The sequence below is a fragment of the Physcomitrium patens genome, chromosome 23 (genome assembly GCF_059467195.1).
Source record: "Physcomitrium patens ecotype Gransden chromosome 23, ASM5946719v1, whole genome shotgun sequence".
Taxonomy (NCBI): domain Eukaryota; kingdom Viridiplantae; phylum Streptophyta; class Bryopsida; order Funariales; family Funariaceae; genus Physcomitrium; species Physcomitrium patens.
Window position 1 is genome coordinate 14,525,958 of NC_143432.1, and position 27,223 is coordinate 14,553,180.

Genomic DNA, 27,223 nt, shown 5'->3' on the forward strand with positions numbered 1-27,223 from the left:
GTATTGGTGGGGCAACCCAATGCAGTCTAGTTACGGAAAAATCCAGGTCTTACTACGGGCCTCAGCCAGTCTGACGCGAAGACCAATTTGACCCAATTACGCGAGCATCCAGGTTACTACGGACATCTTACCCAATATGGGACCTGAATTGGTCGGGCGACTCAATGTGGTCCCGATTACGGGGTTTCGATTCTGTTTCGGGCTGTCCTGTTCTCTGTGCCGTTTCAGGGAACGTTGTTTACGGTAAATGGATCTCTTAAAGGTAAAAACGGAGGAGAAGGCCTTGATGACGTGAGCCAATTTCAGATCTAAGCTCTGACGGCGGGAGCCAATTCCGGATCTAAGATGGAAGATTGAAGAAGTTGAGAGGATAAGGTTAGGGGAGAATATAGTTTTAGGGAGGGGAGGTTTTTTTTTTTTTTTTTTTTTCTTTCAGGGAATCGGGGGAGGAGCTAGTTTTCAAGCTTTTGCAAGGTTACCAATTCGGTTTCATTGGAGGTTTTTGAAGATCAAGGGAATTAGAGAGAGGAGCTTCATGCTTCGGGTCGGGGAAGGAAAGACATAGAATTTGGATTTTTCTTCTTCGTAGAGTTTTGGGAAGACTGAGGCAATCGCTGCTGAAGTCAGTGTTGTAATGGTGAATCGAGATTTTTTAAATGAAGTGGGTTTGAATACTCTTGACTGTTTTGTAAAATCGAGTTACGTCTGTGATTGAAGGATTAAAGGGGTGTCTATAGGATTGAGTATGCGGAGTGAATGAAATTTATTGGGTTAATCTAACAGGACAGTCAGTGGATACAAGATCGTAAGTACAAAGGGGTATTGAAGATTAACAGTTTGGGTTGTTCGGGGTTCTCTGTAACGTCTAGAGACCTATCGGCTGGGAAAAAAAAAGGACTTCGACAAGCAGTCGAAGAGCATCCGTATAGATTTACGGTACATTGTTGCAGTCGTTTATATTCCAGCAGTCAAAAACTGATAGACTGCTTGACTATCGGCGAATCTCCATACTACCTTCTACAGCCAGACGCCCGGCGCGTTCTCGAGCAGGAAAGCACGTAATACGACAGCGTTTTGTCAATTTAGGTCAAAGACGAATGTCCATTCCATGCCCAAAATGAACGATATCCCTCGTCCGTCTTTAGATCCACATCCGTCCTGAGATTGGCACTCATCCGTCGCCCCCTCCTGAAACGACCCGTCCAAAATTCGACGATACGTCTCACTTCCGACGACAGACTGAATAATCGTCCAGTTCACGATGCTTCCGTTCGGAACCCGTCGCTTGCTTCTTCGTGTCGGTAAATGAACAAAGCGCAAGGCGCTACCGACGCGGCTAGGGCAGAGGAGGGAGAGGTGTCCAGGTGGTGAATTTCCGAGATGAACGCTCTCAGCGTCGCTCATGACCGCGTCAGAAATCGGCGTGTCAACTCGTTTTAACCCGTTTCGGAAACTTTCAAAGCAAAGTTGGTGGTTATCTTCGAAGACACCGTGCCTACATAATCCAGACAGTCCACGGAGCAGTGTCATAGATCGGCAGGGTTGAGTAAGTTGTCTGCGGTTTCGAACTCTTCGAAGAATCTCATCCTCGACGGTATTCTGACAATTGTCAACGCTGGGTGTTGAGTATTGTTGTGAAGTGCAATTGTGTGTTGGGCCGAAGGAGACATGTGTGTGGGGAAGTGCAATTTGGAGTTGCGCCGAGGAGGGGTCCGGGAGAAGAATGGCTTGGATAGGAATTGGGTTTCTTATGGAAGCCTCTGTTTGAGCCATGCTCTACGCGTGAAGCGGTAAGTGTGCAGGTGCAGGGATCTGGTATTAGAAGCGGGAGAATGGAATCATATCCTGACAAGAAGTAGAGGAGACTGGGGAGGCGATAGTTTGGCTGCATTTGTGTGTGACGTGGTCACAAGGATGAGAGGTGAACTGAAATTTGGCTGGCTAGGCTAGCATCCTCAATCGTAGAAATCAGTAAGACATGCTTCGAAATGATGGCATGACGCGCGGTGGTGAATGCAGCTGCGGTTGAAGTTGAAAGGACAGACAGAAATCTTCATGAGATAATCTTTACACTTTGATGGGTGGAGGCGTGTCGCGGTTAAGGAGATTTGAGTGCGAAGTAGCTCCGGAAATTTGGTGAGAATACTGTCATCGGGGAAAGGATTTATCGATGTCCAAGGATTTTAGCTCTCAGATTGAGGTTTGCTCCTGCACTACGAAGTGACGTAGGAGTTGAGTTTTGATGGAAATTGGGGTGCTTGCTATTTGGAGCTGAAATGGAATTTGACTGCTGCTCAAGTTTGTTTCGCTCACGTAAAGGGTGAATGTTTGGATGCGTGGAGATTAAGGGCTTATGTTGAGGTTGATGGAAGGTAGACAGGGACCGCTTAAAAGCTGGAAGATTAACGGTGGGAACTTGTGTCCTTGGCCGAAATGTTCAAGACGAAGACAAAGACAAAGAATAGCAGGGGTTTTTTCATAGCTTTTTGCTGAAGAATAATCTCGTACTGAAGACTATGAAGAGCTAGATGCCTTAACCGAAGACACTAATAGACCTCCCCCTGTGGTCCTTCCACGCCGCAGTACAACCTGCAGTTAACGAGGTAAGACTCCGATGTGAAGTCTTATGCTACGTGCTTGTTACATGCGTTGTTTGGTCGAAACCTGTGCTCCAATTTCCTCGTAATCTGTAGAAGATAATTATTTGTCTTCAGCAAAGAAAGTCTTGTAGTCTTGATCCTTTTAGAAGTTACCTTTTTATTCTTTATTTGTATGGGGTTTTGTGGTTGACCACATCTGCGCTTGTAATGGCGTGGGCGACTTGGTGCAACAGCAATTAGGGTGTGAACAAGTGGCTGTTCTATGTGAGCTTAAACCTGCGCGTGTTGGGTTTACAGAGAAGATTGCCCAATTTCACCCGTGGCGAAAATACTTGAACTCATAAGATGGCTTGCGAACTAGAAATAGACGAACTTGAAGTGGAGTACCGCACATGGGCCGGGGACAAGGAGAGTGTGCTCAGTGAATTGTCCATTCGCCTAGAGAAAGCTTCAGATACGGACCTCACTTTGCTGATAAAGGGAGAAAAGCTTCAGATTCTTATTCCATCCACATACCGCAACCTGGATTCTTCGACGTCGACTGATCATGAATCTAGCGAAGTCTTCCTGCTGTGGACGGAAAAGATCACAAGCAAAGAGGTGAAGAAATCTATGTCGGCTCTGACAGAAAAGCTGGAGAAAGTTCGCGTCAAGCCAAAGGCGCTGCATCAAGTGTTGGACTTGCTTCTTGCAGGAATGCAAAAGCTGCAAGTGATGCGTGAATCAATGAACGAGAGTTCTGAGGAATTCAAGCATGAGAAGACCAGAGAGAGGGCCAATTCAGATGAGGAGGAAAATGATGACAAGAGTTACAATTGGCACTCGGAGGATGATTCTAAAGATGACGATGGCGACATCGGAGCATCGTATTACGACATAGCCACCAGCGATCCCTCGACAGTTTGGGCCACTATGCATGAAATCTGGGAACAGGGGTTCTTGTACGCCTTCTCTGAGGATGCGAGAAAGCAATGCGAAGCATGTAAAGCTCAAACACTGGGCGATCTTCAGAATCCATTGATGTGGCTCAGTGTGGTGTCTAAACCGAAGGTATTGGTGGTCGAGTTGCAGTTTGATTTGGTGGGGATAATCGATGACAGGGTTGCAGCAGGCTTGGGTCTGTCGATAAACGAGCACGTCTCGTTGAGCCTTGAGTTTTCCAAAAACACATGGTCGGAAACAACCTTACAGTGGACTGAGTTCGAATGTCAGAACATAACCGTCAGTCAGGATAGTAAACTCATCGAAGCCCGCGACACCGAACGAGATGAAATTGATAGATACTTGGAGTCAAGTTTCGGAGCTGGCCACCGAAGCTATGGTCTTGACGTGCTGTTTCCGGATCTCACACGTAAGTTCTTCGCTGCCCTAAATCATCACGGATCAGCACAAACAGGGAATTATCAGTACATGGAGGGCATCGATGAGAATCTGAACAACAAGAATCCTTTCCTGGGGCTTGCCCTGGCCATTTCCCACCAACTGAAGCGACTGCCTCAGTGCTGCATCATCTGCTGGAGGGAGCACCCGTTCTCCGTTACACGCATGCGCACTTGTGACTCAGATCTCTGTTTGCACCTCTTTGAGGAGCTGGGCTTGGGAGTGTCGGTGCTTGGCGAAGTGAAAAGCTCTCCGGAGCTTGTGGAAATGGAGATGGCATTCGCTGCTGCGGCACTGAGGTCGAAGCGGGACGTCTTTGAGCCCTTCCCTGCTTTCTCGTTACAAAAAGATGAGCTCAGATTACGAAGTGGCTGGTTCAGCAACAACAATATGAGTGAAACTGCGTCGAGGTCGAAGAATCGTATAAAAACTGCTTACCAAATGCCAATTTTAGGTGCCGTGGAAGATGAGAAATCTGCCGTGCAGAGTAATAAGAATACTAAGCAGCTGAGTGAGGCATTGGCAAGCATCCCCCCCATAAATGTGCTTCAAAAGTGTGCCGATGAGAGATCGCTGAAGAGGGTTTTGGCTCGCGCTTGGTATTCGCACTATCACGAGGGAGTGGAGAGAGCACCTCACGAAGGCTCAGTCCCACCACGGACCTCGCATGGTGCACACACAGACGCGGCACCGACACCCTTGCTCTCTCCTTTAATGAAGAAATCGCGATCGCCCAGATTTGAGACAGAGAAGATGGAGCCATGGAGGAAGGTGGCTAATCTGGCTTACGACTTGATGCGATTCATCCTCACGACTAACCGGGGGTCAATCTGTCAGGTCTTTGGCGAAGACGAGGTTCTCAAGGTGGAGAGGTCGCCGAAAAGTAAAGATGCTCCTGGAGAGAGCGGCATTTATCAGTTCGTTGTGCTTCACGACTCGCCCGAGAGAGCAGCTGATTTTGATCATCGGCGCAGGGATGCGGGAGGGTCTTACTTTGCATTCCACGGTAGCTCTGGGGAGAATTGGTACTCCATTCTCCGAAACGGACTTCGGAGTATGAGCTATACCCCGTTCATGTCCTGTGGAGCTGCTCATGGGGCAGGCATCTACCTGGCCAGCGATCTTAGCACCTCCATGAAATATGCGAAGTATCCGTCTTATTCTTGGAGACACGGCATGCTTAAGCACGGGTTTCAGTGCGTTGCGATCTGTGAGGTTGTGAAAGGCAGCATCTCGCGACAGAAAATCATATCTACACAATTCACGCGCGAGGCCAATGTTTTTGTTGTTTCACGTGAATGCGATGTGGCGATCAGATACCTCTTGGTGTTCAAGTCGCCCGCTACTTCATACGTGGAAGGCGTTTCAAGTTTCAGGACCAACGGAAGTATGTTGAATGAAAATTTAAACCTTTATGCCCATTATGAGCGCCTTCTAAAGTATAACAAAGATGCAGTGGTCTCGCAACAGCACACCCGGATGTTGGCCCGCTGTAAAACCCTGAGCGTCGTTGTCGCTGAGTGTGAAGGTCACAATCCTGACTCGGCAACCCCGCCTCCACCTCCATCCTCCTCCTCGAGCAGCGCTGATCGGCATCCAAAACGGGTACGATTAGCAAAGGGATTTGACGCAGCAGAAACCACCGATACGCCGCCTCTCGAATCGAAGATAGTGAAGAGTGAGCCCACCCTGCTGCTCACAGAGACAACTGCCTCTAGCGAGTTTTTATACCAAAATTACTTTTCAGAGCCTCTTCACAGTTATTCACCCCGAGCACTTACATAGGAAGTTGAAGCGAGCGGGCAGCAGCTTGCCTGAGAGCTAACATCAGATTCGAACAGAAGGTTGAGAAACGAGTCGCGAGCTTGGGTTCCGCTTCAAAGCCTAGTTCTCTGCACACGTTGTCCACTTTGAAATCAACTACCATTAGCTCATTTATATATACTAAACTGTGCTAGGGTAAGAAATACAACTCTTGTCAATAGCTAACATGCTGTAATTTGTGGAGCAGTTGGGTATTCATTAGGGAGAGGGTGAAAAGATTATAAAAAAAACAAAAATCGTCTCCATGTACAGAATTATTCATCTAGTTATGATGTTATTTCAGCATTGAATTTACAGAATTGATGCAGGGCAGGATTTTATTCCCCGAGCACCATATCGATTTCACTTGCAAATATCGGTGTCAAATACAATCGTGGAGAGGGGATGCAGATCCCCATCTGTGCCCATTTCCGACCTAAGAGCATGGTTGCTCTTTATGTTTTGAAAGTGGAATTGAAATCTCTATCCGGTTGTATTCTCAGACAGTATTCTACAACTTGGGGGCATCAGTTAACCCCGAGGCTCGCCGAGCGTTCTACTAATAGCATACGTTGAGAGAAAATTGCGGCGTCATTAGCAGGTCAGAAGGTTGCACTTGAAATACGTGTGAGGCCTGCCTTAGGTTGTCTCTGAGCAGCAATCAGAAGGAACTTTCCAAACGAGTTGATACTTTCCAAATTGTCCGCTTCATCATCACTGAAGATCTCATGCTCTTCGGCAATCTCGTGCAAGTGCCCTACCGTTATAAGATCTTTGAGCCACGGATCCGTGAATCCCGAATGACTCATTCCGCAAGACGAAGACGACGATGTGCACAGCTCCATTTGCTTCTGTTTCTTTGGCCTTGGCTTGGCTGCATCCGGCTGACAACATACAACAGACAATTAGGTCATTACGGAGGGGTAACGCACTGTTATGGCTTAATCAACTATGAAACTCGATGAAATACGGCTCATGCATAATCGTAGGATGTGCTGAACAAGGTAAGCACCTGTAACCACGACAGCACAGAGCTCCGTATGGTAGTCTTCGAGCCAGTCTTCGCTTGCTTTCTCCAGTGCGGCGACAATTTATCGTCATTCGCGTCTTTGCGACTCCAATCGGAAGAAGGGAATCGCGTTAGCCTCTTACTGGAGCCCTTCCCTTTACGAACCTCCTTAGATCGGCTCGGAAACACTCGGTTCCTCGACATCATGGGGCTTATGAGCACCTTTACCCACTTGTGGCTGCTTTGCCACTTTGGGCTGAAGCAACCCTGTCCTGTCATCTTGTTCTGCAAGCTTCCGGCACCGCCATAGCCATCGCCGTCGCAGTTTTGCACGGCTTCGATATTAGCGATGTAGTCAAGGTCGTCCGAGTAGAGATCATCGGCCAGACATTCTCGAATAACGCGAAGAGCTGTTTCTTCCGCACTCCCGTTCTCTAGTGGCATTGACCGAGACCGCATTTTGTGTTCCTTCAAGATCGTTACTCGAGGGTTGGACTGAATTTGCACGCGCCGGGCAGTTCCACAATCCATGATCACGTCAATAATAGGCTTGGGCTCCGCGGAATCGAAGCTCCGGCTCATTGGCCTCCGAGAATGGAGCTCCATGTCAGAATTCCTGCGTCGACCAGCATGAAACTCAGTCCATTCAACCATGACAGAGTTTTTCGAGGAATTCTAAATGCAGATTTGGAGATCCGGCGTTTCTGAAAGTCCCGTCGGGGTCGCTCTTGCTACGATCCACGGTGTCAAATTCCAAAGGCATGAATAACGCCGGACTTAAACCGTTACCATCCCCATGACTACCATTGATGCCGTCGGTAAAAATCTGTGATAAAACCCTTGCCTCTCCATTTAGTTGAAATTCGTCCTCTGCACTCCCCAAAGAGCAGTCAGCTTCCTGTACTGCTAACGCGTGCGGATCAGCTCTGTTAATTCCGAAACGAAGCGACTCTGAGGCAGCTACACACGGCGTCGGATTCTTTCCCACTAAAACTAAAGTTCGTCCCTCTCCACAGCGCTGCGGGTCTCTCCTCTACGCAGCTGGAGCAAACACCACCACCGAGTTGTGATTCCGAGAGACGTCGTTCGCACTTCCGCATCGACACCTACTCCTCTCAATCACGACGTCGGCGCCACCTTCGATGACGACCAAGGAAAGCTCGCAAGTATCTTGAGCGGGCCGATCAACTCATGGAAAGAAAGAATTTAAAAAAATAAAAATAATTAAAAAAATAAAAAACGGTAAAAACAAGAACGAAAAACGAATAAAAACGCCTCTCACTGTCGACTCACTCCAAGGTAGTAACAGCACTCATGCAGATCAAGACTCTTGTCACACTTCAAATGCTCCATCGATCCACGGCATGAGTCCAACACAAAGACATCGCAACTGATATTGCGAGACCAACCAGCGACCCTACCGTAATGTCCTCCCATGCCCGTCAACAAGCGACGACCACAATCGTATGCCTCGACAGTAAGTTCTACACTAGAGGTCCAGAGCAGGCTTTCCCACAGGAAGGAACAACTCGTAGCTGGAGCATTCCCGTCACAGATAGCCACATTCCAGTCCGACGACACTATTCATCGCCAAGTCTAGATAGAAAGTCTGGCAGCGATCATTGCTGCTAAAAATGACCGTTCTTCGGAGGCTGTTTTCCGAAAGGTTCGGTCAGCAGGAATTGAAAATAAACGCTCACGACCGATTCTATGCTCTGATATGAAGCGTGGCCGTTCCAGGTTCTACTGCCTCCATGCGCCAGTGGCTTGTCTTGTTGCAATCGGTCCCCCGCGAATGGCCAAACCATTCGGCACACGAACCAGAGTGTCAGCGATGGAGGACTGCAGTGACGCAGCAATGCAAAAGTATGCAATAGCACAGGGAATGATGCTGGTCTTGCTGTTGGTAGTGGTGGTCTGCTCCGCTCCGCTCAGCTCAGTGTGTGTGCATTTTTTCACTTTTACTGCGAGCTCTCACCCCCACGCCATCGCCATAGCCATAGCCACAGCTACTACAGCTACGGCCAGCGTCAGTCGGCGTCTGAATGCGGCAGAAGCTAGGGACTGGCGCGGTCCTGACCCTGACACAGCCAACGTGCGTCCGCGATCAGCTTTTCGATGGCGATTGATGGACGTGGACGGCGTCACTCCTGGGCTGGCCTGGGGGGGCAGCGCTGCCCGGTCATCCCGGTCAGCCCGCGACGATGACCCGGACAAAACCCATGGCGGGACCCATCACATACGTCGTTAAAGTAAAAAGGTGACGAGGGCCTCGGGGTTTTTTTATTAATTTAGTTTTCATATTCCCCTTCTTTTATAAATACTTTATTGAGGAAATTGCGAATATTAAAATAGGAACTGTCTCAAAATGAGTGTGTGAGGTGGTGGTGGTGTTGTTGTTTGTTCATGTGTATGTATGTGTGTGTAGGTATTTGTTTGTGTATAATTGTTTTTTGATTTTTTAATGTAGAGGATGTTAAGTGAAGGAGGGGTCAGTTTTCACATGAGTCCCACGTGGCAGTTGAGATAGATACTGTCATTCCATAGAATTTAATCAGCAGTCTGTAAGAAAAAATCACTCGATGATCAGATCTTCTGTATTGTAAATGCTGATTAGTTTCAAAGCCATAAATGCCAACAACACTAAATGAACTAATTATGAAGTGAAAAATTAACTTACGACCATGCACATATTTGAATATATATATATATATATATATATACATACAATGCAAGGTGTGCTTACGATGATGCACTTTTTCTCCATGACAGATCTCTCTTTTTGTCTTTAAAATAATTTAATTATAAATTGTTATACGATTTCTTTCTCTAACGATGCTTGATGTTGCTCATTGTAATGCATGCAGTATATTTTATATAAATATTTATTTATTTATTTATATGGTTTTAAATTTTAAGTTAATTTATTTTTACCATTATTATTTATCCATGTGATTGAAAGCTTCTCATGATCATTAATACACCCATTTTATTTTTTTTACTTCCAATAATTTCAGTTAACCCTAAAACCTGGTCAGGTTGACAATTAGATGTGTAGCATTGACTCAAAGAAAGCATATGGAAACAATTATATATATATATATATATATATAAGATCACAATATTCCATAATGTAATGCAAAATTATTAGCTAATGAAAGGACTTCATAGAAATGCATGCATCACACAATATGCCCACCTCTCATTTTAAACTTTTTTCTACCTTTTTTTAGAGTTTTTTCTTTCTCCTTTTTTTATTTCCTTCATTGCAACCAAAAGTTTTAGTACTGAATTTGTTGGTAGTATTATAATAGATATGTGCTTTTTCAATTCTTGTTGGGATTTTGAAATATAAAGTTGAAACGGATAATAAGACAAGTGCCGCTTTACGTTTTAAACCCGGTTTGAAATTTACTTATAAACTGATAATTTTAGTAAAACGGGCACAGTCTGGATTAGGGTTTCATTTATTGGCTTCAACACACTGTGCACTGCTAATTTGGATCTATTAACCACTTTCAGGGGAAATTCCTGCACAGTCTCTCACTTGAATCATTTAAATTAGAAGTGATAAAATAAAAGTAAATAAATACATAACAATTTGGTGTAAATTCATCGATAAGAACTAAATTGCTAAAATATGGTGTGAATACAAATGCAAATTAGAAACATATCCAAAACAGAATCCAAAACAGAATCCAAAACAGAATCACTGAACAAAGACAATAAACAAATTATTGCCATGAATACAAATGCAAATTAGAAAGCCAAATCTTGACATGTTTATATTTTGAATGCAAACATTGAATTTCACATTTAAACATGTGAAGATGACATTTATTTATTTTGTAATATTTAATCCTTACTACATTGAAGAAATAAAGATAAAATAAATAAACATCTAAAGAGCAAATGTATTAAATCTTTGACATCTTTGTAAAAAAGAATATAAGAATGCAAGTAATTCAAGTCTGCTTGCAGTTCCTGGTATCAATCCTTGAACAATCATGGAAATTTTATTCACTTATTCATTTGTTTATTAATGTGTTTATTGGATCTAACAGCAAGTTTTTTAAAGTACATTGACTGACTATTACAATTAAAGTGCGGTCATGGATCAGCATTGTTTCAATTAAAATGTTGAGAATCTATTCTTTGTGGGTCATTTTGGCAATTGTTAGTCAAAATAGCTTAAAATAAAATAAAATAAAATGCTTGCAACTAAACTTGTAGTGTTTAAAAATAAAATAATATGGTGTCTTTTTTCTTTTTCTTTTTCTGTAAATTTTGATAATAAAAATAAACATTTATTATATTTATGAATTTTTAGATGCAATTTTCAGTGCTATGATTTTTAATTTGTTGTTTGTTTTTTCTTTTTATTTATTATTATTATTATTATTATTATTTTCTGGCTTCTTTGTGGTTGTAATGGGTCCATTGTTTTTTAACTCTTGGATATTTACTCATATAAATAGTCTAAAAGAATTTATGATATTTTCAAAATATCATTATAATGGTATGAATCAGTACAAAGATAAGAGTTGAAATAGAAAAAATATGGATGAACTTTAAATTAGAAGCTAAACAAGATGATACTTGTGGATAGACAAAGAACAAAAATAATTCATTAATTTTAAAATAGTTTTTAGAAAAACATGTAATTATAAGATCATCGAACCTAAAAAAGTAGCAGCATAACATATTATAAAGTAGGAAGAGAAAAAATAAATAGACCCATGTATATATATATTACCATAAGTGTAAAACTTTAATCTCATATCTTAATTCTAAACATTAAAATATATTAATAGTAATAATAAGTTATACTAAACATTATTACTATTAATAGCAATTTCATACAAATGTTGATATGTTTTTTCAAAACAACTATTTTGTACTCCTCATTAGCCATTCTAATTTAGATTTTTTAATTGAAAAAATCACCAATTGAACAATTTTTTCTTTTATGCTTATATATATATAAGCATATATATGTATATATATATATATATATATATATATATATATTTCTTCTGAGAATAGATTTTTATATTGATCTTTTTACTGATTTATCTGTTTACATAAAAATCATTTGTCATGCTGCATTGCATTATATCTTTATTGAAAAAAGATGTGTGGTTCAAAATTTAATCCTCAAATCTGTATTTTCAAATTACTTTTTGGAATTTAAAAAATAATAATAAGTGTAATTTTCTAATTCAGGTTTAATAAATTGTAACAGACTACTTTTAATACTAACCTTCACCTTACAAAATCTGTATGAAATCAAATTACAACAAAGCAAGATAATATCGTTAAACAATTGATAGCTTAGAGATACTAATTACAACAAAACATGCATTATATATTTTGGCACTTTTCACTAAATTTATAAACGTTTTTATAGTAACCTAAATTGTACAAAAAAATCGACAATTACAGTGTTTACATAAAGACAGTGCTGTAATTATTTGTGTGATAATGTTTAAAACATAATACATGGCCTGTATACAACCTTACTCAATTTTATTGGACTAATTTAGAATGATAAACAGATAATCTAGAAAAATAAAAAAATAAAAATGGTGAAGTACCATGTGATTTTAAAAGATTACATATGTACAAAAACAACTCAATTATTTTCTAAAAATTAACTAATAAAGAAATGGTTTTCACATAAATATGTATGCAGCAGAAGAAAAAAAATCGTATAAACTAGTATGAGGATACATTATTATCTCAAATCAAATCTTAGAAAAGAAACCATGGTTTTCTTTTTGATTTCAATGTGAATTTATTTTATTATATATTAAAAGAATATGAATCAAATTTGGGAAACCAAAATAAAAGCAAGGAATTCAACTTTGTAATAACTGTAGTTGGAGGGAATATTGTGCAGTTTTATATAAGAACCAATCCAAAAGAAGAAATTTAAATTATTTAAAAATCCTCTTTAAAAGAACAAGAAGAAGGCGTGCTAAAACCTTACAATTGAAATTCCAATGTTTAGATGAAAGAATTTACAAAGTCATTGCTGAATGAATATCTGACTTATAAATAAAAAAAAAGATGATTGAATTTGATTTTTTGAATCCTATCTTCTCAAAAGGTCATCAATAAATGAAAAATACTAAAAAAAAAATAAATTCTAGTAGTTACATTCAATGAACATGTGAAGAAAATAAACTTTTAAGTTTTCAAAAGATTATAAATAATTTTACACAAAATGTGTATTGGAATAATCAATAAAAATAAATCTGTTATTTTTTAATAAATATTTGAAGAGTCCTAGTGCTTGTACGTTAAATATGAAATTTCAAGGTTTGTAACAAAATAATATAACTTAACATAAATAATACTATTTGTTCTTGACTAACAGAAATGCGTGTTTTTATTTTTTTCTTTTTTTCTTTTAATTATTTAAAAGAAAACTTAGCTATGGTATACAAAAGACTAAAAATACAATTTTCTAACTGTTGACTCAATCTCAATTAGGCTCGCAAGTGATGGAACATTCACCATCAAAACCACTACTCTTTTTTCTATTAAAATATTGTCTTAGAATGACATGTATTATTCATTTTTTTACATGATTATTTGTATTTTAAATTAAATTTAAACAAATGCTTTTAGCTTTAATTATATAAGAGTTTTGTAATATATATGTTCATTATTTTGAAATATACAATCTACTAGTTCTTATATCAATTTTTTATTTATATGTTATAATAATCTCTAAATTTATAGATGTATTATGTTATTTTGTGAAATTAACTAAAATTTGTAGCTATCTCTTGCTAAAGAAACTTATCTTTTTTATACTATCTTTTATTGTTTCCTTGACTTTTAAACATGTTTAACATTAAATTTCTTGTAATTTATTCATTATATGAATTAATTATATATAAATCACATTAATAAGTCATTTCTGTTTTGTGTAATATTTTTAAAATCCAATGGTGATTTCAAAACTAAAAACAGTTTTCACTGTAGTTATTGTGTTTCCTTTTCAATTTTTACACATATATATATATATATATATATATATATATATATAACAGAAATGAGTTATACTATATACATAATAAACCATTTTTTAAAAAACGATTTGTAATAATTTATGTTTTTATTCACTTTTTTTTTGCAATATAAGTTGTGGAATCATATAACATTAGACATTATATTGCAAAAAAAAGTGACTAAAAACTCAAAACACTATTTTCCCCTCGAAACAGTAACAATTAAAACTATTATTCACACTTCAAAATTTTAAGAATTGTTTTTAACATAGAATTTCTGAAGTTTAATTTTAATGTGCTCTTCAAAATTGAATTTATATATTTAAAATTTTAAATTAAATTATATTCTGTAACCCTACATCATATATATTGAAATAGAAATTATATTAATTGCACAACATAATACTTAACAAATTGGTCTTGTTTTAGTTATATTACATGTAATACATTAAAATTAAAATTTCATAATTTCTCATGCTAATTTGTTTTTCAACTTTTTGATCCAAATGAGTTATGAATTCTCAACAACCCAATATCATTCCTACATTTGATTGACCTTTAGAATGTAGATATTTTAATAGATATCAGTAAAATCTTTAATAAAAATAAGAAGAAAATTAATCTATTTTTTTAATAATCTATATTTTAAGAAATGACTACTGTGATTAATCCATGTTTTTGAAAATCATTATTTACATTCAAAAGAATTTAACCAACATGTCCAAAAACATATGGTTGATAAAATCTATTATTTTTAACAATACCTGATGCTGTGAATTAACGCTTCAAAGATAGTATAGACATCCTGAGCCAAGATTTTTGCACGAGCTCATACAACATTAGACAAAATACAGATTCATTTATTTTTTTGAAAATCTAAAATTAAACATTAGTATTTGCTGCTTTGTAGCAGTTATGATAACATTTGTTTGGTTGAGCTGTTTAATGATATTGCAACTAAGTTAATAACCACATTACAAGTTCATAACAGAGCCCCTGCAATTCATACAATAACACCAAGGTAATTTCTAATTCTACGGCCACTTAATATCTACAAAAGCAAGTCAAGTAGTTTTCATATTTGTTTTGCTGAACAAACTTAAAACAACATTCATAATTTTTATAATGTTGTGACTTGAAATAATTCTCCAAATTTCTCAATATGATTTAAAATTCCTTCAATAGGAGAAATCACGTAAAACCAAAAAGCATGTATTTTAAGATAGCAAAATGAATCATTTTCGTTTTTAGATTCTTTTTTGTCAACTTGCACAAAAGTTGCACTATGCATGCAAATGTGTCAACAGGTAAAATGACATGATATGCATTATTGGTTGCCATTTCCCTATCCATGTGCAGAGAGAATCATCTTTAGGTACAAAATTACTTCTCACCCATCAAATATTCAAATATTCTCACATAGATGGCAGCACTTGGCTGGCAGTCGAAGACTCACATTCTCTGCTGGCTCAAGGATCGAATGAAGTGTCAAGTCCGAGAGTCGAAAAATTTACAGCAAAAAAGACAAAAAGAAGACAAAGACATTGTTTTGTTTAAAACATGCCCACCAATTACTTGTAAAGAACACAAAATAGAAAACAGCCGTCTTTAATAAAACCAACTAACTAAAAAAACTACAAAAACCATAATTACAAAACAGAACTAGCATTGCTAAACTATGCAGAGATTACAATGACTCATTGTATCTATTGTACTATTTAGACACATGAAGTAGGAGATAGTATCTCAATTCTCAACGCTATCACAGCGCAGCTAGTTTTGCAGAGCTGGCTTCCGAAACCAGCGATAAGAGAGAGAGAGAGAGAGAGAGAGAAGAAAAAAAAAGGTGATCAAAGATCCATACGAAGACTTTTAAGAATGTAGCAATCTGGAAATCCGAAACCATGTCTTGAAAAGATTCATGTGGACGCGTGAGATCAGACCTCAAATCATCGCATAGCGTCCATCTTCCTGGTCCATTGTGAGGAAGAATTTGGGTACAATCAACCAGCTTTTGGTATTATAATCATGGTGTGGAGATGAGCTAGGCTCCAAGGAGCCCGTATCCACCTGAGGAGACCAAGAATGACCACAGAGAGGTTCTCAGATGCATGATGACAAGTGCGGTACCTGATCATATATGTTCATTTCTCACAGCAGGCTGAGGCGTCGTTCTGACACCCGGGTTAGCACCGAACCCATATTAATCACAATTGAATATGGATTGATATTCTCAGAGTCACCATAGATCAAATCTAACTAAGGCAGCAGGAAATAAATTCCGTGAAAATCACAATTAAAACACGCATAAACCATGAAGAGATCTTGACGTAAAAACAGAGAAAGAAATTATCAGAAGTAAAAATATTCACCCTTGTATTGTAAAATCTGACACTCTTGTCGCTCATTTACTTCCAACTCGACCACTCCCACACCAACACCTGCATTCAATCAACACACTTCAAGCCATGAGATGTAAAACAACAGGTACGTTTTCGCTATGAGCTTCAGTATCTGACAACACCGCAAAGTTCATAAAACACACGAGCTCATGAAGCACAACCTGATCATGTAAAACGCCTCCCCAACCATGACTTAGCACAGAACCGGGTGTGCATGTAGCTCTATAGCACTCTGAAATTCATACACACATTCATAACCAGGATGCAAGAGTTCTTGTTGCATCACACACAAACAGCCCGCAATGTCCATGAAACCACCCTGAAAGATGATCTAACCGGGAGGAACTACACACGAGAGATCTTGATGAGGACGGGCATAAGTACAACGCTGTCTACCAATATGTGACCAATGAGATTTATATCAGAATTACAGTGACAATACCCAATGCACGAATGGGTTGAAGTAACAGCATTACCTTCGTTTTCCTAATACCAAACTATCAGCATACGAATCAGCTCCCAACAGTGAAAGTTTGCGTCTCTCATCAAGGCATATCGAGCCAACATGGACAACAGCAGCGTTTGTGCATGATGACGTAGCTGTGCAGGCAACAAAAACTTGTAGACATGGGGCGGCAGCGAGAACTTCATCATCCCCCCGTTAAGGATTCTAATTTCCATGACTTTAAATAAAGGCAGGGGTCATGAAACTCGTATTTTTGCATGGAATGCCAGCATCCATGCAATGACCACGCCCTTGACAATCACCGCTAAAACGCACATGTCCTCACTGCTTCCCACTCACATGCCTGCAGAAATCTCAAATTCTGTCCAGTTCTACTGACTCATCGTGCCACGAAAACATGAGCCACTGACTGCTCCATAGAAAAACTCTGACACCGTGCCTTGACCGCAACACCACTACTACTCCATCTGTGCGAAACAGATGCGCCGTGAATCACAAGGTGGAACCCACAAATTTCAATAGAATGTACACACGACTCGATGACGAAAAATCAAAAGTAGCACGATGTAATCAGATTGGCCGGGAGAAAGCCCAAGCAGTGAAATGCAGCTCCGCCATAGCCAGAGCTGCCATCGCCACCTCCGACCCCACGCTGTGAATTAGGGCTTGCTTCGTATTATTAGTGTTAATTGTTATATTTTATTATTAGTGCTAGTACGTGATTAATTTTCATACTGGATTAGGAGATCACTGAAGTGTCTGTTCCATTCTTGCAAAATGTGGTTCATTGTCATATGGAAGTTTACTCTTTCTGTGAATTCACATTATAGAGTGGATGTATTGCGAAGAGTATGTGTGGTGAAATGTAGAGTTTTAAGGTTGAATTTTTGAAATATAAACAAATAGATGTAGTTTCTAACATAAAAAATTATGTTTTTTCTTTTGTGGTTGATGTTAAACATGGCTAAATTGTTCACAGAAGCTTTAAGTTTTGCACACCTTGTTTTGATATTATATTGTAATCTCTCTCTATATAAATATGCTAGTGAAACCCATGCTGTTGGCCACGGAAAGTATGCAAAAAATCATTTAATTTTGTTCAAGGAACTACTTACAAAGTTTAATGATAAGAAAGCAAAATTTGTGTTAAGGCATTCAAGGATGTACTAAAGTCAAAATTTGAAACTATGGATAAATAAATAAATAAATAAATAAATTATTTTTTTCTACTAATAACAAACTAATGAAAACTTATGAAAAAAAAACATTAAATAAAAATGTCATTTTTTTTGAAATAATCATTGTTTCACATTGTTCTATTTGTACTTTTAAGAAAAGATGGCAGTTTTCATTTAAAATTGATAGTTTAATAAAAAAAAAAAAAAAAAAAAAAGATTGCATATATTCAAGTATACTAAATGTCATAAAGAATAATTTGATGCACAAACACATATATATATATATATATATTCATCTACTATTATTAAGTATATCAAATAATACTCTTTATAAGTTTCAAATAGTAGACATCAAGCTAACATTCAGTGTTTTATTGTGAATATTTTGATTATAAAAATTAGTACTCATAATTTTTTTTTTTAAAATATTATATTTTTAACATGCTTATTTTAATTAAAAAATACTGATCAAAATTAGTTAAATTTATTGAAAACAAAACATAACAACCTTTCCTTGATATATCACAAATTTTGACAATCATCCTACATTAACAATCCAACTGTGAAATCTAAAAAATGTTAAATGTATGCAAATTTAAAGAATAAGAAAAATAAAAATGAAAAACAAAAAACAACATTAAGTATGGATTCTAAAAAAATATTTTAAATATACAAATAAATAAATAAAACAAAAGAAAAAATAAACTAATCTAAAATGACCTCCACTAACCAAACAATAACAAAGTTACATCTAAGATTGCAAAATAATAACAAAAAGACACAAGATAAACAATATAAATTCCAACTGTGAAATCTCAACCATGCTTAGTAAACCCACTTACTTGTGTATAATAGTTAACTATAAACATATGAAAAGATTATAATAGCAATTTATCAAGTCAGTTAAGATGCAAACATGATGAGCTTCACATTAGAGTATCTATTAGTACTTTGTCAAGCTTTGGATTGGCAATAATGCGCTACTCTTTAGTGTTGGACTTAGCATTCTCAAATGAGTCCTTTTTAGCTAGGATGCTACTAATTGTCTCTTAAGACTATGCTTTTAGAAGGTAGAATGTCTCCTTAGTCCAACCACAAAGGGACTTTTGATTTGTTAAAGAATTAACTCAATTTTATTAACAAAGTTGTTATTTTCACATGTTTAGTATTGTTACAGATGAGTGCCTTGAAAAACTTGTACTGCTTGGAAATAAAGTCATAGCAAGTAAACATGCTTAAAATTTGAGTGAACAACTTATAGCTCTATAAATACAACTAAATTTATTAATGTTGCAAGTAAATGAATCACAAGCACAATTATATCAAAAAGCATCTTCAAAAGATTTCTTCTTACAATTATGGACTTGCAATAATATTAGACACACATAATTCAATAACAATGTACTCTAAATACTAAAGTTTAATTAGATAAATATGTTTTTTGATCCAAAAAATAAGAATGCTAATAAGAACGATGTTTGTAAATTTAGTATAAAGTAAATTAAAAGTTAATATAAAATACTTACATTCATTGTTATTATAATTGAAGAAAAAAGAAAAAAGAAAAAATACCTCACACAGAAAATTATTTAAATAAAAAAGATAAAAGTTTTAAAAAAAATTGATTTATACAAAGTATTTTAAATCATAGTATATCTCTTTAAGTTCATATAATTTGTAGCTAAGAATTATATTGAATTGTAGGGGTTATTAAGTTACATATAACCTCCACTATTTAATATGATTCTCAACTACATATTAAATTAATTTATGAAGGTACAATTGTAACTATTATTAAAAAAAATAATGGTTAATATATTTATGTTATTTTAAAAAATACATGATAAATTAATAAACGATAAAATTTTATCATGTATTTACTATTTTTTAATCATGTATTTTGTAAAAATCATATAAGGTATTAAAATATAAAAGATTAAAAAAAATTAAAAAATTAAAAACTAACATAAAAAAATATTTATTTCACTCAACATTTTAAACTATTTTGAAATTACTCAAAAAAAATACCATTAAGTTGATATAAAATCAAATAACATATAATAATATTGACACTAATATTATATATATATATATATATATATGTATCGGTTTAAATATTTTTAATAATATTGAATCTTTTAGTAACTTATGTTTTTAAAAGGATAAATTTATAGTTTAAACAAAAACTATAAATTTTATTTTATATTATATTAAAATATATTAAACAAAAATAAAATTTATATATTTATATAGTTTTTGTTTAATATATTTTAATAGATAATTTTTAATAATTATATATAATTTTTATTTTCAAAAAAAAATTAATAATTAGATTCTATTTCTAAGATATTTTATTAATTATATCAATAATTTTATATTTTATTTTAAACATCAAATTTATTTAGAATCATTTAATAAATGTATGCCTTGCATATTTAAATTCAGATCTATGAAGAGCATAAATAGATTGTGTTTCATTTACAATAAGAACATTCAATTATCTTAAATTATTTTAATACATGTATTTTACTACACTATTTTTAACAATTATTTCATTTTATTTATATATTTGTGAATTTTTTTTATTAAAAGGGATTTTGAAATAATAAAAATTATACCCACTAGTTTCTGTAATGAATGTTACAAATAAATGGTGTTTAGTTAGTAATAGAATGTCTTAAATGATATTTATAGTTAAATATAAGTTAACATTTTTAATTTTATTGCTTTGAATTTGTTTTTTAATTATTTGAGGTCAAGGAAGAATCTTTACAAGGAACTTGTCTCATTATTATTAATTAGTATTGGAATCAATGTTGGCACACTTATCATATATGTTCTTCTATTCCTTGCAAATGTTCTTATCAAAAAAATCACATTTAATTATATTAGTGATTCTTTACCTTGAAGCTGTTATAACACACTTACTATTACCAAGTTTCAAAATCCACCACATAAAAACTTCAACATGTTGACCAGGACACGTTAAAACCGAGGCAACATCAGAAGTGCACTCACCACCACTCAACAGAAAGATCAAAACAAAAATTAAAATTTCAAAAATCAAATTATGTAAAAACTCACTAAAGAAAAGAGCTGAGCATCCGGCAACAGGGTCCGAGCACAAGGCGATGCGGAGACGGGGCCGCGAAGTTTCAACGTTGGGGAGGGGGACTGTTATTATTGTTGTTGGATAGAAGCTGTTGGAATCCACTTTGAAAAATAAAAAATAAAATGCTGATGTTGGGTTGTGTGGAGCTGCTTTCGTCTTCCTCTTCTTCTTCTTCCACTGTGCTCTCAATGAATATCTCATCGTAATAGTAACAGTGTGAGAGTGTGCAGGGCATGCAATACAAGGCTTTGGTTGAAAGCATTCACAGACACGAGAAGGATATAACTGCCACACGAAAGCTCGCTGGGGGAGTGTGGCTCTTCCTTGGAGGAGAAGACAAAGTACCCAAGACGGGAAACAAACAAAAACAAATATAACAATAAACAATGAACAGGAAAGGAGAGGAGGATGGGGGAGAGAGAGGTGGAAGCTCTTGAGGGCATCGTTGGGAGACTGCACCACCAACCAATGACGAAACGTGAAAGCTTATCTTGAAAGGTTGCAGGGCATGGACCGGGTCCAAGGTTGTTGGTGGTGGTGGTGATGCAGCACAAGATAAGTATGCAGCGTAACCTAATAATAATAATAACAACAACAACAACAACAACAATAAGACTATCCTGGCATGCGGCTGAAGCTTCCTGTCGCTGAATCTGACAAGCCCTTTCCTTTCCTCGGGGAAGACGTGCAGTGCCAGTGGCGCCGTCTTCTGGGCTCCACCCTCAGCCGAGATTCCGTTTCAAGGGTGCAGAATTGAGCAGGCTGTCTTACGACGCGATGTTTATGACTATTAATATTATTTTTATGGTGGGGGCAGGGCTGGTGCAGGTACTGCGCCATGGTGTCGACGTTGTACACCTTTTCTTCCTTGCTTCGCACTTCACACTGCCTATCAGTCATCTTCATGCATTGATTACTTCATACGTTTTTTTTCGTTGGTAAACCGTTATTTGCAGACTGCCACTACCGTTCATGGAAAAGCTTGAGATTGGCAGAAGTTTGCAGATGGTGAATACTTCTAAATATGCAGTCGGAAGAAATGTACTACCATATAACTCAGTTTAAAGAAGAAATGTAGATTGGAAGATGTCCCTAGCAGTCATCTGTACTAAATCCGATAGAATATAAGTATAATAAAAAAGTAATACAGACTCTACAGAGCTAAAACATGACGTGTATAGCAATGAAGTAAGAGAGGAAATACATGTCTAATTCACGGTTGTCCCATTCAAAGAGATAGAAATGTATAGGTAACAGGGGATTTCATTATCAGGAAAAGGTTACATGCTGCAGTCATGTCAAGATTGTTCACATTTGACAACCTCGAACAATTCCAGATAATCAAACTGATGTACCTGAAACCTAAGTAACAAACACAAAAGAAACACATGGAAGGAACATCACCGGTTATTTTTCTGTACACCGGGATGTTCCTATTTGATATTCGCAAAACCCAACTAGCTAAAAAAGCAACTTTTCATTCCGGAGCAAGCTGTACAGCAAGCTCTACGAATGAAAGCATGAACACAACACTAAACTAACACACGCAATGTCTCAAAAAATCAATCAACTACGTCGTTCTCACCAATCAATCATCGCAGACGAATCATCTAATTGAGGCTCATCATTATGGAAACGCTCGGCTCCAGCGCCGACACCAGGAATGATCCATTCCAGCTTTCAATGTTCAGAAACGTACTGTCGCACACATCGGCTAGCACCAGGGCAGAGAGTAACCTTGTGGGAATTTGAGCACCTGACAGCCCGATATGAGCTAAAAACATGCCAGGCGGAGCCTGATGAAGAATCTCTTTAATTGAGTGAGGCATGCAAAAGGGGTTCTTCATTTGAGTCGAACATCTGACAGCCCCATCAGAGCCTAAAACATGTCGATGTACCGACTTCGGTGTAGAGACTCATCTGTCGGGCAGCATGCACGGAGACGATTTCGCAATCCTGGCAGCCCCATGGGAGCCTAAAACATGCCAGGTAATGGTCGATGCAGATAATCCTCCGTCCAGCAGCACCTTGACAAGAATCTCATGAAGACACAGCAGCTACAAGGTAGCCTAAAACTTGCCAGTCTTTCAGATTTCGAACCTCCTCCAGCCTCAAGTATCAACTCACTTCCCCATGCAACTCCAACAAATTCGATGTAGAAACTCCTCCGCCACACGTCTGCCGTCGTCACCTCCTCGAAACTGTTCTAAAATGGAGACCAGCTCCGCCAGATGGACTGTGCGGAGTTTATCAAAAGAATGAGCAGGGCGCTTTAGCAGGCCACCAGTATGCACCAGCTAAGGAACCACTATGTCACTTTGAAGACCTTGACTTCGAAACCCACTTGCTCTACTTCAAAAAAAGAGAGAATCGATGTGGGAGGACTCTATCGTCAACCAAATATTCGTGACTTCAGTAAGAGACCTTCAGAACTGTCAACTAAATCCTACAATGGGTGATTTGACTGGTTAAAAAAAAATGAGTCAAGATCACTTTTCAAGGGTCAGGTCTCAAAGTTCCAGCATGGACCAAAGTGGCAACAAAACTGTCGGCCAAGGTGCGCGTTTCTCATTCGCAACGTCTCCAAACGTTGAACTTACGGGGGGGACTCATAGTAACTGATGTTGGTGTAACAGAAAGTTTCTTGGTCGCAGCTGGGCTGGTAGAACCAGCAAATCTCAAAAAGTCTTCGCTTCCTTGTGAATCAGTCAAATCGAATTGACTGTCTTTCACCCCAAAACCGAAGACATCCCAACTACAGTCGAGCTGCTCCTCCGCATTGGGGTCACTGCTCAAAAGAAGATCTGCAAGGTTATACAAGTCATCCGATGATTCGCCAGTCGCGTCTGGGCTAGGAGAGCTCACATACCTCAACTCACTCGCCGATGAGGACTCCGGCGGACTCTGGCAAGGGCTGGTCGATGTGCTAGAACCACTGTCTCTAAAATTTGAGTAGTCCAAACCACCCGCACCAGGTACAGGACAGAGGTCCACTACTTCCGAACTTAGAGCTGCTAGATGAGTGGGATCACGCAAACCGGTTATATCTCCAGGCTTAACGGGAGGGTGAACTTTACTTTGTTCGCCCCCAACCGTGTTTGCCGAAAGCGCTTTCCGGTAAGCGATCTCGTTCAGCTTCGCAGTCAGAGTGGAAGTGGGACCTCTCCTGGACAGTGCGGATGGCACACCGACCTCGTCAACTGGTGACTGTCCCCCGCCAGGAATCCCAGAGTTACATTGCTGCCGAGGAAAGTTGAGGCGAGCGTACTCGCCTCGTAGCTTATACGCCGCTGCACACGAGACCAACGATTAAGTGAGTCGATGTGAGAACATACAGGATTGTGTTGAATCCGCAAGAGAAAAACCGCGTCGACAGACAGGAGACTGACCTGCGTCATAGGCCATAGCTGCCTCCTCTGCGGTCTCGAATGTTCCCAACCAAAGACGTGTCCGGTTCCGTGGAAGCCGAATTTCGGCAACCCATTTCCCCCAATGCCTCTGTCGAACACCTCGATATAACTTGGTCCTGGGCACACCGATTCTCTTCTCCGCAGTTTTTTTCATTACTTGTGCCCGCGGACCTAGGTCGGTAGTGGAACTCCATGTAGCCCGAGGAAGACCCTGGACGTCAATCTCTTGTCGACAGGGAGGAAAGGCTTGGAGATGATACATCTGCTGAGGCATGAACTGCGCCGCCTGAAAGTAGTTGGTGAACTGTTGCTGTAGAAGTGCCTCGGCGTTACCCAAGTCATGCACATTCTGAACCCCAAGTGGCTGATCTACCATGAATGTGCTGAGGCCATCCGACCCCACGTAAGATGATGGCAACTGAGGAGGTGGAGGAACGACACAGTGAAACTCTGTCATGACAGGCGAAGGCTCATACACTGCAGTCGAGCCATCCATCATCAATGGAGAAGTGCAAGGAGGAACTACTAACTTGTCACGACACAATACACCCTCATCTTTAATAGTCTGGGTTGAGGGCCTATAATTACAACCATCCAGTAAGGACTTAAAATCCGAGGTACTCTGAGCTAATCTATCTAACCCAGCAACCTCGCGAATATTGCAATCACCGATCCCACCTCCGTCGTGGACACCATTACCGTAATATGAGCTTCGGAACGAGATGTCGTATCCAGGCAACATATTGCTCATATTATTGCGTGCAACAGCTGCCATCTCCCTCGAGCAAGTTCAGCTCTCAGGCGTGATGATGTGTACAGTTCTGACTTCCTCCAATCGTATGTAAACGTCACCTCTTCAGCAACAAGCTCTACACTTCTGTGAGGCGGTGATAGTGTTCGAAGACACTTTTCGTCGAAAGAGACTCTCACAGAAGGATCGCAGAAGCACCGGTAGGTTGTCGATGCCAACAGTATACTGATGTGATGTACTGAAGGGAAGCGCTAAGTATAACAGCACCTCCTACAAATTGCGAAGCACCGGCTAAGTCAGATGGTGATCACTTGCAATAACACTATACGAATCGCTCCGTGACAACATAACGAAGGGTCAGAGAATAAATAGAAAAGCGCAAAGAACGGATCGCACATGATCAATAGCCGCGGGAAAAAAAGGCACCGAGCAACTCAAGAAAGTGGAACGTCAACAAACCACTTGAAAAATTCCGATCAGCTTAACAGAAAGTAATTGAAGATTTTTCAATCGCTATCTAAGCCACTGCGAAAATGAAATCTACAAAAAAAATCCAAGTAAACAGACTATTCACAGTAGACAGCAGTCACTCTTAAAGATGAAACCGTGGGGCAGTCACTTACTGTAAGATTCGAAGACGTGAGAGTCCAGCGGGGCCTCTAGCCTAAAATTGAAGGCGTTTCGGCAAGATTGCGCCAAGTTCAAAGAACCTGAACCACAACCCGCACTGCTTCAGTCGCCGAAAAGAACCTCCAAGTAAATACACAACGAAACAGTGATATGAAGAAGTGAAAATCTACAACACTTCCTCACAACTCGGACCTACTGTTCCGCGAGCAAATACCGGTGCCTCCACATCAAACACTATGACATAATGTTTCAGTGACTTGGAATGGGTATGCTCGCAAAACGTGCCTAATATGGAGGCGAGCAATGAAAGTGTTTCAGTGCAAGCCAATGACCTCCTTCTGAAAGTAACTCGCAACCAGGGACAACAACTAGAAAAGAGAAATACGCAGCACTACGTCTGTCAAACTAAAAGTACTAAACCTACGTCCACACCAAAGTGCCTATCCTGCGATGCGATCTGCAGTGAACCCCCGGTGCCTAGCCTGCATGTGAGTGCGCAAGTGATCGGTGGAAAACGCCAGTCCCCGGATCTCCCTCAACCAACAACCGACAGCCTCAATACGAGCAAGTCAGCAGCACTCGGAAGCGAATGCCGGAAAACAAGCGAGAAACGAGACCGACGAGAGACAATACAGTTGAGAGAGCGTGATCCGAGCTTGCGTGCGATTTCCACCTCCTACGAGCCCGTGCCTAAGGTGAGACGGTGAGCGCGCCAGTGAGTGAGTGAGTGAGTGAGTGCGTGAGTGCCTGTGTGTGTGTGTGTGCGTGCGATGAGTGCGAAGGCGCTGAAGAACGAAGACGATAACTCTAACAATGTTGCAAGGATTACTTCGACGTCGCGCACAAGTCTTTATACTTCCGACCTCGTCAAGGTGCTCCCCTCGTGCCTCCCTCCTTCCTCTGGCCTCACCCGCCCGCGTGCCATGAGCTTCTCACTAATCACGCGGCATCCGTCCTAAACCGGGCAGGTAACGAAATTACTTATTCCTCTGGTCGTTTGCGCTTCCGGGCAGACGGAGCCCTGGTTGGGGCGCCGGGAACCGTGCGGGGAACAGCACGACCTGGCGCTGCATCGCGCTCGGAACCAAGCAATCCATCAATCTGCCAGTGTATTTATTCATCAAAGTTCTGGGTTCTGATTACAAGTTTTACAGTTGTAATTCTTCTTCTTCTTTTCTTTTTATTTGTAAGGTCAATCCATTTTCAATAACTTAAACATTTCAGCATATCTGCCGTAGGTGTATGAGAAATAAAAAATATACATCTCAGTGTAGAGAATAGAAATCAAGAGGATTTCATGTGTTTTCACACAATTTTGCCCAAAAACGAAGTTTTTATTAATGTTTTAGCTGAAGATTCTCTTCAACCCAAATCAAACATAAAGGCCAACCTAATTCTGGCTGGTGGCTGATTACAAAATTGAGATGCTTGATTTCGTGATAAATGCTTTGAATGGGCAT

General features: G+C 38.8%; 3 protein-coding genes and 1 long non-coding RNA gene across 11 annotated transcripts; 1 reads left to right on the plus strand and 3 right to left on the minus strand.

Moving 5' to 3' along the window:
* Positions 1-1,541: 1,541 nt before the first annotated feature.
* LOC112275710 (uncharacterized) lies at positions 1,542-6,157 on the plus strand. 8 transcript variants are annotated; one of them, XM_090246774.1, is made up of 4 exons: positions 1,542-1,790; positions 2,020-2,136; positions 2,443-2,603; positions 2,834-6,157. In XM_090246774.1, exon 4 carries the CDS (start codon positions 2,946-2,948, stop codon positions 5,763-5,765), a length of 2,820 nt encoding a protein of 939 aa, XP_090102900.1. In that variant the 5' UTR covers positions 1,542-1,790; positions 2,020-2,136; positions 2,443-2,603; positions 2,834-2,945; the 3' UTR covers positions 5,766-6,157. The 8 variants fall into 8 exon arrangements, with proteins under 8 accessions (XP_090102900.1, XP_024362078.1, XP_090102896.1 ...); XM_090246772.1 differs by having other exon boundaries at positions 1,650-1,790; positions 2,898-6,157; XM_024506310.3 differs by having other exon boundaries at positions 1,542-2,200; positions 2,898-6,157.
* On the minus strand, positions 6,052-8,381 carry LOC112275711 (uncharacterized). Its single transcript, XM_024506313.3, has 2 exons — positions 6,796-8,381; positions 6,052-6,667 (listed from the first exon to the last, which is right to left on the minus strand). Exons 1-2 carry the CDS (start codon positions 7,444-7,446, stop codon positions 6,386-6,388), a joined length of 933 nt encoding a protein of 310 aa, XP_024362081.1. The 5' UTR covers positions 7,447-8,381; the 3' UTR covers positions 6,052-6,385.
* Positions 8,382-15,358: 6,977 nt separating this feature from the next.
* On the minus strand, positions 15,359-17,321 carry LOC112275772 (uncharacterized). The gene is made up of 3 exons (XR_002967849.3): positions 16,693-17,321; positions 16,187-16,255; positions 15,359-15,884 (listed from the first exon to the last, which is right to left on the minus strand). It is a non-coding gene; the product is annotated as an uncharacterized LOC112275772 (long non-coding RNA).
* A 4,896-nt stretch (positions 17,322-22,217) lies between these two features.
* LOC112275627 (uncharacterized) lies at positions 22,218-26,573 on the minus strand. Its single transcript, XM_024506165.3, has 3 exons — positions 25,757-26,573; positions 24,362-25,403; positions 22,218-24,262 (listed from the first exon to the last, which is right to left on the minus strand). The coding sequence occupies exons 2-3, from the start codon at positions 25,155-25,157 to the stop codon at positions 23,541-23,543; spliced, it is 1,518 nt and encodes a 505-aa protein (XP_024361933.1). The 5' UTR covers positions 25,158-25,403; positions 25,757-26,573; the 3' UTR covers positions 22,218-23,540.
* Positions 26,574-27,223: the final 650 nt, after the last annotated feature.